The sequence below is a fragment of the Ambystoma mexicanum genome, chromosome 11, assembly GCF_040938575.1.
Source record: "Ambystoma mexicanum isolate Mex_15411 chromosome 11, UKY_AmexF1_1, whole genome shotgun sequence".
Classification (NCBI taxonomy): domain Eukaryota; kingdom Metazoa; phylum Chordata; class Amphibia; order Caudata; family Ambystomatidae; genus Ambystoma; species Ambystoma mexicanum.
The window spans coordinates 1,315,580,267-1,315,601,722 of NC_090934.1; the positions used below are offsets into that span (position 1 = coordinate 1,315,580,267).

Below are 21,456 nucleotides of genomic sequence, written 5' to 3' on the forward strand. Positions count from 1 at the left end.
GAATAATCACATCAAGACAGAGGTCAACAAGATGCTTGACCTTGAAGTAATGGAACACTCCAGTGGTGCTGGTACCAAAGGCCGGAACTAAAACACTTATGTGTACACTATAGGGCCTTGAATGCGGTCAGCAGGACTGATGCCCATCCATTACCCAGAACGGATGAGCTTGTGGATAAGCTGGGTTCAGAAAAATTCCTCGGCACATTTGATCTGACACCAGGCTATTGCCAAATAGCTCTGAGTATGCCAAGGAGAAGACAGCATTTTCTACTCCTGAAGGTCTTTATCAATTAAAAGGTAATGCCTTTTGGACAAAAGAATGCACCAGCCACCTTCCAAAGATTGATGAATCCTGTCCCGAGTGGGTTAGAGAACATCTACATGGCAAACTTGGAAGACATTGCAGTGTTCAGCCCTACATGGGAAGAACATTGTTCTCATCTTGGAAAGGTGTTTCAGGCTCTTCAACAAGCCAATCCGACCATCAAAGTCTAAGTGCCAAATTGCTCGGAGCTCTGGAGTTTACCTTGGACATAAGGTAGGAGGGGGTGAAATAAAGCCCTTGCCTAGTAAATTACAAGCAGTACAAGACTGAGGAACCCCCACTACTCAAACGCAGGTGAGAGCCTTCTTAGGACTCACTGGGTACTATAGGAATTTCATTGCCGACTATCAGACCATAGCAGCACCCTTGAACTCTTCTCCTCTCCAAAATTCCCCAAGAAGGTAAATGGACTGAGGAGAGCCAGAAAGCTTTTTAAGGGATGATGCACTCAACCCGTCCTTGTGCAAACTGATGCATCCAGTACAGGAATGGGGCAGTTTAAGTCTGATGGACGACAAAGGCAGGCAGCACCCCATCTGCGTTATCAGCAAGAAACTAAAAGATAGGGAAAAGAAGTGGTCAACAACGGAACGTTAATGTTTTGCCATTGTGTGGTCTCTGAAGAAGTTTAGACCATACTTGTACAAATATACTTTCAGGATTCAGACTGATGACCAACCTCGGAGATGGCTGAGCAGATGAAGGAGGAAACTCCTAAACTGCTCATCTGGTCAGTAAGCTTGCAAGGATTTGACTTCACCATAGGCCAGGGTTACACCATAAGATTACTGATTTATTCTCCAGAAGGTATGACCAACTGAACAAGAGATTCATCTAGGAGTAGATTAAATCCTCCTGTCCCTTAGTCGGCGGGGATTGGGGGGGCACTCCAGAGGAATCGGGGGGGGGGGGGGGGGGAGAGATTGAGTGTTAGATTTCCCTGATTGTGTGAAATTCTCTCCACCTGCGAGTCCCCCCTTTTTGCTCAACTCCTGGAATTTTGACTGATTCTACCGAGTGGGCAGGAACCTTTTTCCACACTCACTCCTCCTTTTACTCTGATCTTGGGAATGCTTTTTACCTCTCTTTGGAGTAATGCTTTCCTCCAATTTTAAAGGTATCCTCTGTGCATTGCTGTTGGAAGCTCCTAGAGCTTCTCCTTCATTTCATCTCTATTTTCCCTTGGTTACCTCACAGTTACCAAAGCAGAGGGATGTTTTTTATCCTACCTCGATTTTCTTTTTGCAAGATCAGTACACCTCACCTTGTGTGGAGTGCTGATCCAATGTATCCCGTTTTTTTTGACGCTCCAGTAACTTTTTGGTTACTGTGACATATCCATCTTTTCAGGCTGGTGGCAGTGGTACCCAACATTTTACGGACTTTTGTTGCAGGTTGTCATCGCAGCAGCGGTAAGGGTTACAAGGCACACCATTTAGCCAAAATGGTGGCCTTATTTCCCAAGCCCTATGCTCAATGACTTGTCCTTACTGTTTCCTTCTTCTGCCCTGCTAGGTGGGGAAGTGTCCTCTTGTCCATATGGTCTTTGTCAGGCTTCCCTTGGAAAGCCAGTGAAGCTTCTTTGCGTGACTGGCAGGGCCTAAAGTGGGGGAAATTGACCAACCCACCCCCCCTTATCCTTTGTCCTGCAGTGTGTCTGAGTGAATCCAGTTCAGACTGGGTAGGCTGGCTGTTCCCATTGGATAGGCATCCCCACGTTTGAATGGTACATGGGGCATAATTGGTTCCTGTATACATTCCGAGGTCCTGGAGCTGAAACCGAGAGTCAACCACTGGAACAGAAGTATCTGAAGAGGATGAAGAAGGTCGCTACCAGCAACTTCCAATGACTGCCAGAGCCCGTTGCGTGACCGCTGCCATTGACCTTGACTTCCAAGCAACAGGGAAGATCCGAAGAAGAAGACTTTCTCCTTTCGACTGGTAGGCTTAACCAGCCTCAAGATGAACAACAATTTGTGCCATCCCTGGAAGAACTGTGACCCCCCCCCCACAGCCTGCCATTCACCAATACCCGGGGTCCTATGCTGCACTGCTATACATCGTCTCCTGAAGCACGGTTTTTCCTGGAATGTTGTGGGCATCCTAAGCCTGCCGTGACCTGATCCTGCTCCCAAAAGTCCCTTCACCAGAGACGAGGACCAAGAAACGGATAAGAGTCTACCGCTGTGAAAATCATCCTTCATCCAAGCCTGAAAAAGGCCCCAACAAGTCATAACTGCAAAGATGCTTTGCTGGCCGTCCGTCTGCATGAGAGCTGTCACCAAAGTTGCTTTCTTCTGTCGCCAAGACCGAGAAAGCCGTGACCGGGTCTGCTGTCGCCGCACTGCTGTAACTGACCTGTAGCAACTGCTTCTCCACTTGAAGGTACTGTCCGGCTCCAGGTACAACTTACCTGTAGTCTGCTTGTTCCTCTGATCCTGGGGGCTGCAGATAGCTTGTATCTCGCACCCCTCCATGTCCCCATAGAGGTACATTGGGGGAGCTGGAGGGGGGCGGGACAACCCGTTAGACTTTGGTCCTTGGGACAACCATTTAAGGAAACCTCAATTTCCTTGACCTGTGAAACTAACTTGTAGTTACCTGCAAACCCAGAAGAGATCCAGTTGGACTCTGCCATTCTGAACCTTGTAATCCGTTTCCCGCCATTCCTGCTCAAACCCTGGTCACTGGTGGCCCAGTGGCCAGTCTGAAGATTGTGGGACTCTCAGATGGGGTGTGACTCCTAAGGCAGCCTAGAACACAGTTACTAAAAGTTATAAGAGTTTGGAAAAGTTTGCATACATGTTTCAAATGGTTTTACTATGTGATTTGTTACTGAAAGTTACAATGTGACTACAACTGTGGTTTACTCCTAAGATTATTGCAAGTGTTATATTGTTTTACTGTGTTATAGCATTTACTGGAAAGCTACAACAATGTGCCTTAGATGTATATATAAAAAGGTTTTTTTTTAGAACTAAGTGTATCAGTGTTTTCTTGGACTAAGTGTATGCTCAGAGTTCTTTGTACCTTACTACAGCCCTGCTCCCTCAATAGACTAAGCCTGGCTGCTCACTATTCTACCAAACCCTTGTGTGGTTCAGGCAAAACCTAAGAAGGGTAACCCTGTTTACCACCCAAGGTGGGCTTTCTAAGTTCTGCCACAGGCAGTAACTTTTGCAAAACCCCCTAACAGCATACTTTCCAGAGATGGACTTCCAGGTAACCTAGATGTACATGGCACACGCTTGGCACCTCATCTGAAGTGGCTGACAGTGCAATAGGAGAAATTAAAATTTCCAAAGGGACGCTTGCCCACAGGGTCAAGAATAATAAAAATAGTATTCACCCCTCCTAAAAAGTACTTGATAATTTAAGTGGTGGAACGGAATTCAAAAGGGTGGGGGTTCTATTGTTGAATACTGATTACACCATTTTAAATTCATGCTTCAACAAATTCTTTATTAAATTATTGTTACTACTGGAAAAACTATGCAATGACATAAGTGGGTCTCCAAATTTAGAATCCAAGAACATTTCTTACATAGTCTAGCAATTTTAGTAAGAGTAATAATGTATTGTTTATGTCACTGCATGTTCTCAAACATATGCATTGATTTATTATATATGATGCATTTTGTGTGCCTTGTAGACCATATCTACAAATGAAAAATGTATGATTCTATTTTTATTGCATACAAATTTATTTTTGCAAGCATGATAGGGATAGTGTACCTTTGTTGGGTTGTTAATCCTTTCGGCAGTGTCATGATTGCTTAAAATGGGTGTGTGCTCTGCAAACAAAATACAAAACCTCTCACCTGAATAAAAAGCTGTCTTTTCAGATCAATCTATAATGCATTCAAGCTTACCTTCCGCCAGAAGCCTCAAGAAATTGTTTGGGATGTCAGGGTGCATCACATCTCCACCGATTGAAAAGACTGAATTCATTGTTTGTATGAACCATTCATTGTTAGGAGAATATGTACTAGTGATATTAAGGAAAAATCATACTGTCTATTGCAGCAAGCAAACAAAAACATTCTTATGAGACATAAGAAAAGACAAAGACGGTTGAGAAACTAGCCAAGATGTTTCCTGTAATGTCCATCTTGGTATCCGTTTCATCTGCCTGGTCAAATCTGTGCACACATTTCAGAGGTGGATGGCTGAAGATCTTTAACAAACACAAGGGAAAACCCCTGCATCAGAGTTGGGGTAATCAAAACTATAAAGATCCAGCGTCTTTCACCGGATAACCATTTTAAAACTGGTGCATGCATTTAATTACAGCTCTCAGCATGAGTCGTATACATCTGCATATGTATAATGCAGGTAAAGAATTTGCTTCATTTATCTCAAGCTAATCAAAAGCAATGTGTCTTAATCTCACATAATAAGCATACACATGTATAATATTCACATTAAAGTAACCATGAAGTCAATGTCACCTTTTAATCATGAAGCAAGGTGAGGACAAAAAGGAGAAAAAAAATAAACAAAAAGGGTGTGAGCCCTATGAAATTACAGGGTGTGAATAATAAACTAAGCCAATAGGATAGTGGAAGAAGTAGTAATGACTAAGCAGCCCTCTAGGGAGAGTGGCTATCTTACTGCAAGAATCAAGGAATATTAATTTCATTTAATATACAAGCTTCATAATACATTATTAGATTATGTTAGAGGTAAACATCTTGGTACCTTGAAACCATTTTGCATCTTGAAACACGTGTGTAGGCGCGTTATAAATGCCATATCATATCATATATCATACCACCAATACATGTGTGGCGTTAAACTGCTTTGAATATATTTCAAACAGAATTCTTTGTCAGAAATCCATGACAATATAATTTGAGGTCAGGACTAATGTTGTCTACAATCCAGACATTGCAAACATCCTCAGAGTTGGGTGTGATGTGCAGCTTCGATTTTAGAGCATATAGTTAGCCATCAAAGAAGTGCTAAATCTTGTAGACATTTGATTTAGAGCATTGATTTTGTCACCAGAAAGATGATGGGTCTTCTAGGCATCTATGTATGATAGACTTATATGATTAGGTTATAATAATGATGCACCACAAAAAGTATAAGAGAAAACATTGTTATTGAGCATGGTAACTTGTGATCCATTCATGGAGCATAAGTTATGAGTAAATGAAAACATTTTAGAACAAATTCAGCACAGCCTCCATTTAAACCCAAGTACACATTTCTACACAATAACACTATTGCCACATCATAAGAAAGGATATTTTTCAGCTAGTTCGGCAATTTTCCCAACTAAATTGATAATGGTATACTCTTCTTTGCTTTGCTTTAGATAGTCCAGCATTTTCTGTACTATCACAGCCACATTTTGCCCATTCGTAATTCTATAGAGAAGGTCCAATGTCTGTAGAAATAAATTATACTGTTAAACATCTGTCAAACACAATTAATTAGTGCACAACATATTTACTACCCAGCTAGCCGCAACCCATAAATGTAACAAAATCTCTGATATAGATAAATCTTTAGAGACATATTTGACTTTAAAGAAAATGTGTGAGCAAAACTGTGCATTTAATTTCCATTTGAGTCTTACTAAGTAGAACATTCACCAGCATGAAAATCCTTGCCTTCAGTAAGGCATAACGTGGAGGTAATATTGCACTGTATCATATTCCTTTACTGTTGCACATAGTCAATGAAAAACAAATGGTAAGATTAGATGGGGAGGGGAGGAATGTAAGGAGGGAAGATGGCGTCAAGGAGGGAATTATGTAAGGAAAAGGAAAATAGGTGTTTTGGCTAAAAAAGTGACGACCCAAAACTTCATTCTTCAGTAAGTCTAATGTAGCTAATGCACGCAGTCACAAAGAAAAGAAATTTAGAAGGGATGAAAAAAAGAGGACTACAAAAGGATTGTGTATTTTGTTTTTCCAAGTTAAAGTCCAAGGCAGTCCAATGGAGTGATCACTTAGGCGAGGGCATGAACTTTGCAGAATTGCCCAAGACGAAGCAGAACTCGAGAGATCAGAAGCGTTATCGGTCAATGAAAGCCATGACCTTCACAGAATATCTATGGAATGTCTTGTGCCTTACAAGAAACATGAGCAAAATTGAAGTATTAGTATTATTAATGAAGAAGGTGCTCGATTTTCCTGAGATTTTTTTTTAGCAAAAACATTTCTTATAAGGCTGGACTGTCATGCATTTTTGGTTTCATACTCCCATACTCCCATTTATTTTCTGAAAGCTGAAGAATTGGTCACACATGGGGGCCCATTAAAAAATGTTGCTGGTAGTAGCTCTAACTTACTCTTGCTTTGCTGCGACTGCTAACTTCAGATGAATCGAAAATCTGCTCATCAGGAGTAACCCAGAGGGACACCTGGCAACTATCTGAAACGGACCCATTACCCCTTTTAAGAGCATAAACAACGATAAATCTGTAAGGTCCAAGTAAATGTTAAATCAAACCATCAATTTATGTACAAATTGAATTCCAGATTTTTCTAACAATTATGTATCAATGTTTTTATACAAAAAATGAAAATGGATTGGTCCAACAGAGTATGCCCATATTGGGCAAAAGGAAAAGCCCTTTTGTCACAGGTTCTACAAATCAAAAAGTTTATACACAAAGATGACAATAGTAGCAAAAGCAGCAGCACACAACCTATATCCCTGCAGACATTTTGCAAAAAAGCGTGTTCCTATTGGGTTGTGAATAGCGCTCTAACAATTTCTAACGCGTATACTAACAAGCATTGAGCGAAATCATAAGAAACTGAAAATGTGTGATACAAAAAAGTTTAGGAAATAGAAATGTTTACATTTTTTGGAAAACCATGCATATGGAGGATGTTCTAAAAACAGTACTATACCCAAATGAAACTCTCAAAAAGTATGTCCAGTGTGTAGGATTAACATGTCGTATACACATGAAGATAAATAAATACATCATAATACAATTAAAAAAAAACAATTGTATAATACAGACATAAATAAAATTAGGTTAACTGTTCATAATGTTAAGTCACCAATACACAGATCGATACACAACTCTACCTCAAAATCTCTTCAATCAAAAGCATCCACCCAGCACAAGGCCTGCCTCAACCCGATTATCTGGAGATCAAGCCTAGCGTGCATATCATCTTCACAGAGACCAGGATCGACAAGCTTGTAAGATTTGTTGGGAAGGAGGGACGATCGTCCAAGACCGCAAAGCACTTTCGGATGAGGCAGAGCCCATAGCGTGGGGATGGTGGTGCATGCTTCAGCTTCAGGGTACATTGGGAGTCAAACACCATCTTCGATAGTAGCAGGCATAATACAATTGAGGCCTAGCTGTGCTCTGCAGCCAGGGCTCAGGCCTAGGCCACACACACATGGAAATAAGTGTATGCATGCATGCAGGAATAGGTTGCAGCTTGGGCACCAGTGAGAAAGGCCAGAGCAGCAGATTTATAGGCCCTTGTCTCACATTGCCAGCTTTCGTAACCCAAAATGAATGCACCCTGCAAGGCCTCGAGGGGGGTTGATTGCTCTATGTGAAAAGCAATCCCACAAGAATAAGGGCATGAGCCTCCGACCTTCCCGGTCCCAGCTCTAAGTAATCGCGCCCAGATTCCCCAGTCCCAAGACCCCCAGGATTTCAAGGTACCAGTCAGTCCCAGACCCCCAACCATAAAACTGTTACACTTCCAATCGATCAGCAAAGATCAGAAAGCAGGGACCAGTTGCCTTTGCCATAGATCACGTGATTTGTGCTGCGAGGTGCCAGGAGGGGCAAAAAAACAAATCTAAAACGACTGTGGGGAGCTTTGGATGGACACCGATGTGTCCAGAATCAAGCTGTAGTGTTTTAGATACAATGAGCTCGAAGTATCCTCTTAGCCCTTGTCGGCAGTACCAGGTGCACATTAGGTTAGAGATCAAGCATGTATTGTTTTTCTTCGCCTAATAACCAATTAACTGTAGCTTCATGACTTATGACGCGCAAGGAGGAGCCCACGTGGAAGAAGATGGACAGAATGGGCTGGGGCCAATGGCCTGTTATCCCTTGTAGAGCATGTAGCCTAAGTATAGGGTCTCAAAAACCAGCCATTTGGATTTGTACATTATGTAATTTACGTCACAGATGACGTTGTGTGCCTTCATAACGTGTTGCTCGCACTGATTTTGCCAGAACGTTCCGTGGCAGCAGAGTGCTTTCCTGGTGTATTTCTATTTTTGTGGAAATAAAACCTTGTTCTCTTCGCAAGAGGTGTGCTGGGACTTTTTCCCCTAGTGGGTTGCATTTTGGTGTGAACGTCAAGGGGCTTCTCTACAGTTTGGCAAACCTTTTTCCACTAAGACTCTTAAGGGCAGACACATACTTCTGGTGGCTTGGCTGGATGAGGGGACTGTGGCTTCAGATTTAAGTTCTGTGAAAAGCTAATCATCTGCTCAACCTGGCAAGATTATCGTGAAGATTACTCATCCAAAAAGAGCCAGGCCACAAGAGGTGGTGTCCGGGGAGATGACGTTGAAGGTTGACACCCCAACCTGGATTTCTAAAAGGTTCCTTAAAAGTTCTCCCAACCGTCCAAAGGGCTCTTCAGGCTATTCGGCAGCCTTGTCTACTGAACACATTCTTAAGCACAGTCCGAAAGTGTACCATTCAAGACTTAGCGGACACAGTCAATGAAGGCATTGACGAGCCACTCCAAGTAGTCAATTAATCCTAAAGAGCCTACAAAGTAATCCATTACAACCTAGGCAATGACGGCACCATCAACCATACCATCAAAGGCCTTGCTGATGACACAGCAAAGACTGTCCATGAATCAGCCAACAGCACCTTCAGTTACGATAACCTTATTAAAAAAAGCAGGTCGAGATCGGCCAGCAGGGGGCGCAAGGATGGGTTTGCTTTCCGTGTAGGCTCCGCGCAAGGGTCCTGAAAAGTGGATTGTGCCCCTACCACAAGACCCCCCCCAGCCAAAATAATCACAGAATCGGGCGTCGGAGGGGTCCGTGACGCACTGGGATAAAAATGTGGCTTCAAACGGAGCTTCCTTCACAGAGATACTTCCCTCGGCATATTCCGGCTCATGAAGTCAAAGAGGGCCTGCGAGCTCCCGCCAAACTCCTTAGCGACTACGCAGCTGTGATACACGCAGGGCCAGGGCTCGCCCGGCGACGTGTGCCGCTTCCAGGGCCCCTTGAAGGTACTGTGTAAAGACGCGCTTAGCCCTATAAAGCCCACTTGAAGCGTCCACGACCCCCGGGAGGTTGTGCACACTCCCACTCCCAGAATCGAAGGCCGTGGAAGAAGGCCGCCCGCCTTTGGGTGCTCTCGGCACCGTCCCCAAACGACCGTTAGGTAATTGCTGAAGGTGCTGCACTACAGGTGGCCTGCGCTGATGCTTACACTGTGGGCGCGCACTCCGGTCACGGTGGACGGAGACGCCCGCATTGGGACTATTGAGACTACGCGCTCCCGCGTAGTACGCAATCGCTCTTCCTCGCAATACCACAGTGCTGGCTCCCCTCAGCGCACTTGATTGAGTTGTCCGAGCAGCCCGCATCACTTAGAACCTCAGGACCTCGGCACGCCCGGACAGGCACCGCTGGAAGCGCGCACGTTGTTCAGCGCAGAGTCGCTCATGCCCATTCTCCCTCTTGGGTCTTGTCCCTGATCCTCAACGTGTAAGGGATATAAACACTTGCTGGGCCTGACATCACGGTATTGGAACCCCGAAGAGATGGGAGAAGCTATAATGCCACGGACACTATGCATTAAGGGGCACGAGTAGATCCCTCTTCGGCAAAAAAGGACTGAGGGTTGGGCCCCTGTTGGACAGGGCGTGTGCCCTCCTCTGATCCCATACATGCCTCCAAACTCACCAGATCTAAAAACAGGACCCCAGTTTTCCGTCTGGAGTGCTCTTTGTGCATGAGGAATACCGAGGGTGGTCGTATCCTGTCTGCGAACTGCTGTCGCTCTCCCTGGGGAACTACTCTCGGAGCCTTCTGTTGTGCTACGTCGCAGGCAAGTCCCCACTAAACTAGGGCTAAACAAGTAACACAAAAGAACCAAGTGGTGCTTGATTGCACGTGAGACGCTGCTTGTCAAGGGAAATTTCCAAAGCACCTCACTCGAAGCCAAGTCTGGCCACCGTAGGACAAAAGCTTGCATGCACAAGCGCACCATCCTCGAATGACCATTCCGGCGTTATAGCCCTCCTACGTGCATTTGAGATCTATCGCCCATTGACCCCAAGGGCAAACTGGCGAGATACAAGTTTGCACCAACCACTGAACCTCCGAAGTCTTTCACTGAGTCCAGGATGTTGGCGACAGGGTCTGATGCAGCTACGACCAAGGCGGACGTCGCTGACCTACTTACCGAGATGAGGGGCATGAGAGCGGACATTGGCAGCAAAATAGAAAAAATTACACAAAGGTGGACAAAATGGATGACAGGCTGGAACGTTGGCAATGAGGAAGAAGTGTTCCCTAATCACGAAGATGCTAAAGGACAAAGGCATTAGATACCGATGGGTCTACCAGTTCTCCCTCACCTTTGAGTGGGAGGGCTCGTCAATGAGACGTCTCGGAAAAATACATTGTTGACTGTATAGCGGACCTGATAGGTCCCCAGAGGGAGGGCCCCTCCCTGGGTGAATCGAAAAGTGAGGAGGGCGAGTGGCGCACCAAGGGCCCGCGGCGGAGGAGGATTCAGGGATCCAGGAAATTCTGGGGGATGAACAATTCCGAGGACATGGAGCACTAGTCTAGATCCCAGAGTGTCACATCAGGCTGCACGATGCATGGATATGAGGGGGTGGATGGTATGGCTGAAGCTGGGAGCTTGAGCGCCACCTGACAGTGGTTGGTGTACCTCAGACTCATTTGTGGGGGAACTAAACCTCGGCATACGCCAACGATGCACCCAACTCTATGGTCAGAATATTTGTCTAATTGCTTTACTCCAGTCTCACAAGCGGCGAATTTGGACCTGAATGCTTGGATTGCCTGACAGGCCTATGAGGTAAAACAGACACTGGATAGATGCCTAAAATGGGGGTCGGATTCATATTTACAAGCTGGTTTTGTTGAGTTATGAGTACATGGTTGGGGGCTCATTGTTAAACTTGTTAATATTAGGATAGGACCGCTTGTTTCGCGGTTTCCATTGGTGGTCCGAGGCCGACTGGGTGATGTTAGACTGGACGCCGAATGTATGGGGGGGGGGCATTTATGGGTGGGTGGAAAGGGAGAACGACGCATAGTACACCAGAAGGCAGATCTGGGGGGCAGAAGAACACGAAACGGGGCTATGAAGGGACAGGAAGCGAACTGGGCGGGTCAATCCTTGAGTCCCAACTCAAAAAAGACGAATCACACTCCGTGCTATCAAACATGGCAAGGGCTATGAAGCAGAATATTTGGTCATTCATATACTCACACAAAGCTCGAGATGTCTCCGACATTCTCTAACAACACACTACGCATATGCACACTTAATGTAAAGGGTTGGAATTCCCCCACAAAACGCTCCATGGTGGCCAGGGAATTCAGGCGGTCCAACAGAGACATTCTATTTCTCCAAGAAACACGATATCGAAGAGGGGAGGAGAAACCTATTCCATCTCGTGAGGTGGGCCTTTCCTTCTGGAGCTCTAATATCACAAAAAAGGGGGGAGTGGGGATTCTAATTCGCAAGGGTCTCAGGATGGTAACTCTCGAGTCGTGGACGGACGAGGGAAGGGCTCTTGTGGTGGTGGGAAACATTTGTGTCACAATTGGCACCCTGGCTACACTTTATGCACCTAATCAAGGGCAGAATAAGTTCCTCCATAGGATTACTGAGAAGGTTTTTAACATGGCACAGGGACACATAGCTCTTGGTGGAGATTTTAACACATGGATGGATAGTTAATTGGACAGACAAACCAGGGCAGAGGCACATAACCCACCCATCTCTCGAGATGAAGCTGAAATCAAACTAACTCTTGACCTATATGGTTTCAATGACAGCTGGCGCCACCTACACACAACGGACAGAGGCTTCACTTTCCACTCCCTCCCCCATGACACGCTTACATGTATCGATTATATTTTCCTTTCCAATGGCCTTCTCCGGAAACTTTGTGCAGCAAATGTATATCCTACCGCATGGTCAGATCATGACATGGTTGCGGTTGATGTGTGCTGGAACGACCTGGCCCCTCAGAACTCTAAATGGAGATGCAATGACTCCCTATGGGCTGACTCGGTTTTCAAGGAAACCCTTGAAAATGAGATTGAGCAATTTTTTCTTACCAATGATACAGGAGAGGTCGGGAAAGCATCCGTATGGGAAGCAGCTAAGGTCACTTGGAGGGGGGTGCTCATTAGGGAAGGGGCCCAAAAAAAAAAGAGAATGTGTTCCGATAGAAACGAACATTAGGGAAAAGCTCCACACAGCCCAGAAACTAGCGCAGTCTTTCCGATGTGACAGACCCAAGCACATGGCCGAAGCCAAACGGCTCAGAGAAGAGCTCAAATTACTTATCGTGGGTAAGACAGCCTGAACCTTAGAATATTTAAAACAAAAATATTATGAAAAGGGCGATAAAGCAGATGCCATCCTGGTGGCTCGTCTTCGGGCACAGAAAGCAGAGAGATGGGTCGATCTTATCGAAAGGACCGATGGCACCCTCACAGATACGATATTAACATCTCCGGAAGGGATACAGGAAGCATTCGCCGATTTTTATGAGGATTTATATACATGCGACCCCCCACCCCCAGGTAGCATTGACACATATCTTAAAGAGGTCCGGATCCCCACACTCGCGTCCATAGAGGCCAAATCCTTAGACACACCAGTCACAGAAGAAGAAGTCACGGAAGCCTTAAAACGCCTAAAGATGGGAAAGGCCCCGGGTGACAATGGTTTCACACCTGGATTCTATAAGGCGTTCTCTCCACTCATCGCCCCCTTCCTTGTATCCTTATTTCGTCACATCCTTGAAACAGGCCAGGCGCCCCCCGTCCTTTTCCCAGGCCCTTCTCGCTGTCATTCCAAAGGAAGGGAGGGACCCCACACACTGTAGTTCCTATCGCCCCATCTCTCTTCTCAACATTGATGCTATAATTTATGCAAGAGTCATTGCAGCCCGACTCGAAACATACCTACCACGACTAATGCATTCTGATCAGGTTGGCTTTGTCATTGGGAGACAGGGTGCAGACACCATGAGAAAAACACTACACTTAATTTACAAGGCACAGGGGAAAGGAGGGGACCCGTCCCTTCTGTCACTAGATGCTGAGATGGTCATCGACAGGGTGGCATGGGACTTCCTAGAAAGGGTACTAGTTTGGAACGGGTTGGGGCCGAAGCTACGCCGTGCCATTACAGCCCTGTACACATCTCCAACAACTTCAGTGACAGTAAACGGGGGCTACTCACGATGGTTCCCTTTGGAAAGGGGAACAAGGCAGGGTTGCCCATTGTCAGCAATACTTTTCGTGCTATCCCTTGAACCGTTGGCGCAGAAATTAAGGCAGGACGGTAGAGTTAAAGACATTACAGTGGGAGAATGCGAATACAAACAAGGCCTCTATGCTGACGGTATACTATTGCACCTAACTGATCCCCTAAACTCTGTTCCGGCTGCGATCAGCGTAATTACAGAATATGGAGAACTGTCCGGCCTCAAAATCAATACCGGAAAGTCTATCCTCCTTCCGATTGACAAAAGTAGAGATGCTGAGGTGGACCGCTTTGATCCCCTAGGAGTAAAGGTCAGCCTCACCACGCTTCGATACCTGGGCATTAATGTAACCCGAGACCTTGACTCTCTTTACGAGGCTAATTTTCCCCCACTATCACTCACCCTTCAAAGGGACATCCAAAGGTGGTCCAGACTCACCATCTCCTGGGTGAGCCATTTAAATGCAATAAAAATGGTGATTCTCCCTAAAATACTCTATCTGTTCCAAATGTTCCCCATTAAAATCCCCCAGGAATACTTTACGAACACAAAAAAAGTTCTTTTAGCCTTCCTGTGGCAAAGCCAAAAGCCGAGGGTCCCCAGATCCTTGCTCCAGCTCCAAAAGGACAATGCAGGGGTAGGCCTCCCGGACATAGAAACATACTACAAGGCAGCCCAACTACGTGTCCTTGTCCCGCACGTCAGGCAGAAGTCAGAACCACAGTGGATAGCCCTAGACAATTACCTTCGACCATTCATCCTTGGAGAATGGCTATGGGTTCCGGGGCCCCAATTGCGAAACAGTGTAAAAAATCATCCCATTATTGGAACGATATGGGCAATATGGACACCAGGCAAGAAAATGGTGCGAGTTACGACCTGGCCCTCTCCCCTTGGACATCTTTGTTCACCGGGGATCCGAGATGCCATCCCGGATCCAGGGAGCTTTGAGACATGGTACGATGCGGGATTAGAAAGGGCTGGTCAACTCTGGAGAGACGGTGCCTTTCTCACCATTCAGGACCTGCAAGAGGCACTTGGCATAGGTCCGCTCTCGATCTTCCTATATCTGAGACTCAAGGGGGTGATGACTAGGGCGATATGGAAGGACAAGTTACAAAGTGATCTCACCCCGTTTGAAAGCATTCTCAACACATGTACGAGTTCTAGGAGCTTAATAAGTGCAATGTACTCAGCGCTGATCAAGGTTGATATTACGCCATCCCACACATTGAGGAGTAGGTGGGAATCAGACATGAGCAGGCAGATCTCACCAAAATTATGGCTCCAAATATGTAGACGAACGGCGAAATCCTCCATCGCTTGCCAATACAAATTACATGCAGTCAAGCTGTTGTACAGGTATGACCCGCTCTGACTTGCCAAAATGTACCCAGGGGTAAGCCCATACTGCTGGAGGGGCTGTGGGAAGCGGGCCGATTATTGGCGTATGTGGTGGGGATGTGGAGTGGTCCAGGATTACTGGACGGAAGTTCTCAGCTGGATCAAGGAGTTGGATGATGACGACAGAGAGAAACATCCACTTTTGATTTTGTTTGGCTTGGTTGAAACGGACGATATGATCATGAAAGCGCCCAAAATGATACAAGGTCTACTGTTGGCCGCTAGAGCTTGTCCCACCATGGTATGGAAGAGAGCCAGGCTCCCTAATAAAACCGAATGGCTGGGTGTTGCCCTGAATATATATAGAATGGACTATCACACTGCAGTCCTCCATGGGGATCGCACCTCAGTTGAGAATGTATGGTTGGAATTTCGAGCTAAATATGCGACATAAAAAGATGTGTGCAAAGCGTTTTTACATTTCAGAGACAATCTAAGTAGTGGTTGACAATGTCTGCTATATCAAACCCGCAGGATCTAATGTGCACATGTGATCGATGTCAGAGTCAAAATTGGTTCGGATGTATATATTGGTCTCTTCCAGCCCTTCAGATGGTATTAAGTGGAAAGGGGAGAGGGGAAAGGGGAAGGGTACTTTGGTTTGATGACACTATTGAAAGTTAAGTGACGTTCAATAGATGCCACGCGTTTTATATACTGTTTTTCCTTATGTGATATTTCTCATATTTGACCGGTTGGTCGCAAATGCCTATATATGATTGCCAAACTTTTGCCTTGGAAACTAATAAAATTCAAATTTAAAAAAAAAAATTAAAAAACAAAAGCAGGTCGTTAGTGGTAGACCAATCAATGACCTCATCATACCTACAGCTGACTGTCAAAGTAGCCAGACGCCAAAAGGGCTACCACCACTCCACCTTATATATACATATCAGGGACAATGAAAGGGGAGGACACTATAGCATACAAAATGAAACCACATATCAGCAGGTGAACAAAGCAGGGAGCAGTTACCGAAAGATCAAATTCTAGAGAAGAACATGTAACTACAGTTCTCCGGCATTGGTATCTAGGGTTGGTAAAGACACATGGTAAATGTGTGGGGCGTATTATTAATGGTAGGAAGTGATGAATCAAGACTAGGAAATAAAAAACAAACTGCACCAAACTCCAAGAGACAGTGCACAGCAGGCCTTTGGTAGTGAGCAGAATTCCACCTGGGGAAAGTAAACGACAGACTGAGGACTCAAGAGTTAAGAAAGGGACATACAGAGTTGGAAAGACTGGACCTCTTAATTGGGACCCAGCCAGGCTTCAGCAATAGTTGTTTGGAATGCCTAAATAAAGTGGACAAAACAATCTCCGTTATCTGTCATTTGTCAATTCCCGAAGCAAGCAGCTCAAGAATGGCCAGCAATAGAAGACATCATTTGCAGGTTTCCCTTTTACCAAATCTGACAGGAATAAAGTAAACATACAAACCACACTTCGACAATCCCGCCCAATTAAAAATTGCTTTCCACAGCTACCTGATCTCCTAAATATGCAGAGAAGCATGAGTATTAATGATGTATTCTTCATGTTCCTTAGTTTTCAGGAGTAGAATGCAATTTTAGAGGGATGGTCCTAAAGACAGGTATCAGAGCCCAAGAAAATAATAAGGACTTCAGGCTTGTGGAAGGGTTTTACAAAGCCTTATTCTGTACAAAATATAAGCAGGTTGGTGTAGTGTACGGTAATTAAATGAATATAAGTTTGCTAAAAAGAGGGAAAGTAATAGACATGCGCAAAAAAAAAGGTGGATATATCCCTCCTGATAGGACCATGGTCCTGAGTCTCAGAAGAATTCTATTCTGTCACACCTTACAATCGGACTGGTCTACTTAGACTGATGAATGAAAGAAAGAGAAACAAGCCAAAGTAAGTTGGTGTTCTCAGGATCATGGTAACTGCAACCCCTAGTAAACATCCCACCTGAGCGTTGGCCATCCTTAGCTGTGGTCGCTCTTACGGGCTGGTTGTTGTAGCCTTCCTGGGAGTCTTTCTTTAAGAGGCTTGTCACAGGCTTAGGGTTCCTCATAAACCCTCCTTGCTTGGGTTATTACTCCATCATCTGTCCCTTAGCAACACCCAAGTTCAAGCCACATTGGCATTGCCACCTGCTTCTTAGTTCCCACACTACCTCTCACCCCCCACACACCTCTCTCGCATGGCCATGACGTGTTCGCTCCTGATGACTGCCCTACTCCATTCCTCCTCTCATCTGACCATCTTGAACCTTTTCCTGCTTCCGGTGTCATCCTCCTTTACTCCTGCCCTTTCATGTCTGGTGCCAACAGTTTTTTTTCTCTGCTTCTGTTCCTCCTACCACGCCATACTCTCCCTCACAAATCTGCCAAACTCCTCCTCCTGGATCTTCTTCTCTCCCTTCTGACTCCCTCCTCCACTGGGAACTTCCAACAGCTTCCTACGCTGTGCAGTTCCTTACCTCCTCCACCCGCAAACCAAAAGCCTCCTCCTTCCTCTACCACATGCTTCCCAGACAAATCTGCACTCTGGCTTTCCCCTCGCCCTGACTCAGAGTTAGAGTCTCTTTTATACTGGGGATAACAGGGTGATTGAGGTGATAAGCTCCCTAGATGGTTTGCCTGTATTTTCTTGGCCAAGATTGGCCCAAAGTCTGTCTCCTTTGCTTGCGAGTAAACATTGTAAGTCTTTATTTCCAAGGGAGGGCAGTTTCCTACAGGTGCAGGTCGTTTTCCTACCATTTTCTGTTTAGACAACTTGTAGCTATTTATTTATATATTAGCATTTTTAAAGCGCACAGCAGCCCTGAGGCATTGTGGCGCTGTTACAAAGAATCTTGCTGGTTACAGGGTGTAAAGAGTGCTTAGTGGTTACTTGGCAACGGAGGTTAACATACATCTTAGAGATTGCAAAGGAGTCAAAAGTTACATAACTATACTGAATTGTGTTGGGGTTAATAGATTTTAATAGACGTGATTGTTTTTCTTTGATTTAATTTTCTTATAAGATACACTTTGTGGTTTGTTAGCGACTTAGTTGTTATTTATTTGTATGTACTATGTTCATTATTGCTGAAAATGAAAATAAAGATTAAAAAAAAATAATAAAGTTACATAACATTTTAGAGGTTTCATATGATGCAATCAACTTAGGTACCATATACACTTTGTGGTGGGGTCGGAGGGTCTAGATGAACAGAGTGGTTTTGAGGGATTTGCGGAAGATGGATAATGAGGGTTCAGCTTCAAGTGCGTTGGGTAAGGCATTCCAGAGTTTAGTTGCTATGTGTGGAAAGCCAATACCTCCAGCTTTTGCTCTTTTGACGGGTGGAATGCAGAGTTGGTTGGCGTAGTGGCTTCTTTTAGGGCGTGTTGAGGTATGCCTTGATATGGTTTCTGATAGGTGTAGGGTGGGGCAGTGAGGTTGCTGCTTTTCTTACCTTTTACCTCTCTGCTGTTCAGAGTATTTAAGCAGGGTGATTTCTTTTACTGTAAGGGCAAGGGGAAAAGAGGAACCACACAACTCTCTGCGATATACCAACACCCCCCTCTGAGGAAACGGGCCACCATTGGTGGTTTAAGGTTCCCCCTGTGCCTTTCCTCCCTTCCCCACTCCCGTTTGGAAAATCCAGGATCCATGTTTTCATCTGAGAATATGGCATTATGGGAGATGCCCATATGAGAAGACCCATATTCAAAAGCTTTGATGTTGGGAAATCTTTGTCTTTTTGGGGAAGTGCTGGCTTCCTATACTCCTGCAGGGTATTCACTGTCCCCTGTATCTCGAAGCCTGAAATGTGGGGTTTATTTACAAGCAGTGAAGGGGGCTCCCACAGGACCTTACAAGGATTAGGAAATTACTCTTTGAAACTCCTCCCGGAACATGTAGGATGGCTCCAAGGTTCCTCCACAGGGGGTTGCTCCAATGCGACTATCAAACAGGTACCACTTGACCCGCCACAGGGCACCAAAATAAACATGCAGGGAGCACACACGATTAGCTCATGCTTAGTCACTATACTATCCTGCGTTACATAACTCTAGAGGTGCACATCTATGCACAGTACATGTACACAACCATGTGGTATTAAAGCTACATCAATGGACTCTATGTGTTGCTCTATATAGAAAATATAAAAACATAGGAGCGAAAAGCAAATGTAGGTAAGAAAAATAAACAAGGGAGGATTCCAAGATGGCCGCCTCCTAGAGGGGACCCGTCTCCTTGTCCTCCGTCCGGGCAGGAAAACTAAAGGAGAAAAAAGGAGTCTAAAAGAACATTATTCCGAAGTCCGACACCCGACTGTGTGCGGTCGGAGCCCGCTGTGCGCCGAGACTCCGGAACGGACTGCGGCGTGAGGGGGCCGCTGCTCGCAGCCCACGGAGGCCACGGGTTGGAGGTCGTATCAGAGAATCAACCGACTCAGACCCCTGAGAAAGAGGTGCCCTCCTGGGGGTGCGAGGTCAGAGGCGGAGGGTCCGGGGGAACTGGACCGCAGACGCGCCGCCGAGGAAGTTGTCATCCCCTCTGGGCCAGCTCATAGGAGACCTGATGTGGCGAAGGAAGCAAGATATCGAGGCAGTGCTGCGGTCCACGCCGTTGGGACAGTGGGACTGATATGGTGTGGCGCGGGTGCGGTGGCCAACAGTAATCACAAAAGTAAACAATCCAGCTGTGCGTGGACTCCCCATCGGGCGGTCTGAAAAAAAAGGCCTCCAAGAAAAGCGCACCGGGAGGGAAGCGCATAATCACTAGCCGCATGGAAGTCACCTGGCAGCGGTAGGACCCACTGGAACCCACGGCGAGCCCGATTTAAGAAGCTCCTGCCTGGGAATGGACAGGGGAGTGCACTCTACGGACGGATAAAGACTGTGCACCTGGGATCTCAAAAGCCAAGCAAGGCCGGAATGGCCAACGGCCCGGTAAGAAGGGAGAGCGGGCACCGGGTACATTAACCAATACGTGCGCACGGATCAGCAGGGGGGAAATGCGGTAATGGTAGCTCCCGCCCTGCTCTGAAGGAATGGGTAGGGGGGAGAGTGGCTGTGAAGGGATAGCTAGTGCACTGCAACACCTGGCATGCCTGTAATACGATTGGGCGCGAGATTGACTCAAGACTGCTACTAAGAGCTATTCTATAACACCGGGATATTGCCACAACTTTGAGCCAGCCTAGCCCTGACGTCCCCCCCAACCCCCTGCTACTTGAGCTGCAAGCGGAGGACATAAAAATGGAATAATCTGTGGGGGATTACGGCCGGTGTGACACGCTCCGACCAGATGTCCACAGTTAAAAGAAGTGGGGTGGCAACAAGCAACAGATCTCGGAAAGGGAAGGCAGAAGCACTATCCCTACACAGACAACTTGCACACAAGCAACCTCACAAAGCTGAACAAACGAGAAGGGTACAGTTGAGGCAAGTGGAAAGTACCTCTGGAGAAACTGCGCCCAGCGATGGGGGAACCCAAGTGACAGACTCCATCAATCCCTGAGCTTGATTGGTGAGGGAAATAAGTCAGACAAATCAACACTAACAAGCCATCCCCCAACACCTCTGATGCCAGGGATAAAATCCCATAGTGCCACCACAAAAGTCAAAGGAGCGCGAACACAACAGGAGGGGCAAATTGAAAGGTGCTGGAAACAAGTAGGGGATAGCACCACACCCTCCCCCCCAACAATAATCTGTTGAACCACCAGCGGTGACGTCAACGGACCCAATGTCATCGGACAAGGAGGAATTAGTGAACTGCCTGAATGGAATGGAGGGCAGAATGACTAACACGTTCCGGGACCACATGGGACAAATGAATGAACTGAAATTGGCAATACAAGGTCAGGAAAGAGATGACGGAGCTGGAAGAACAGTAGATGTGGTGGAGGGTGGGCTATCCAGCATGGCAGAAGCTAAACAGAATAGCATCCTTCTGGAGCAAGTGGCCAGAGCGACAATCTTGAGCTACAGGCCGAGGATGTAGAAAACAGATCGCGAAGATCTAATATCAGAATCAAGGGCCTGGCGGAGTCAGGGCTGGATGCAGACCTGAGAGACACTGTACAACAATGCTTCAGCAGTCTAATTAGGAACGCCCAACCAGAAGAAATTCGGATCGATATAGTGGGCCTGGTAGGACGCAGGAGAAAAGAGCCGGGGCCGAGACCCAAAGATGTCCTGGTGGCTTTGGCCTCTTACATGCAAAAGGAACAAATCTTGAAGGCGGCTACAACATACTGAGCTGCCGATTAATGGAAGTCGGGCCGAGCTCTATCAG

General features: G+C 46.1%; 1 protein-coding gene across 4 annotated transcripts in view; it reads right to left on the reverse strand.

The window, feature by feature from the left end:
• AP4E1 (adaptor related protein complex 4 subunit epsilon 1) overlaps positions 1–21,456 on the reverse strand; it is an 822,644-nt gene that overhangs the window by 460,617 nt on the left and 340,571 nt on the right. For 3 of the 4 annotated variants that reach the window (XM_069624815.1, XM_069624816.1, XM_069624814.1), the window contains 2 exons: positions 5,580–5,723; positions 4,201–4,309 (listed from right to left, as the gene is read on the reverse strand). In XM_069624815.1, the coding sequence (XP_069480916.1) occupies positions 4,201–4,309; positions 5,580–5,723 (253 nt within the window). Of the gene's footprint in view, positions 1–4,200; positions 4,314–5,579; positions 5,724–21,456 lie in introns of all 4 variants that reach the window. The other variant, XM_069624813.1, reaches the window with a different exon arrangement.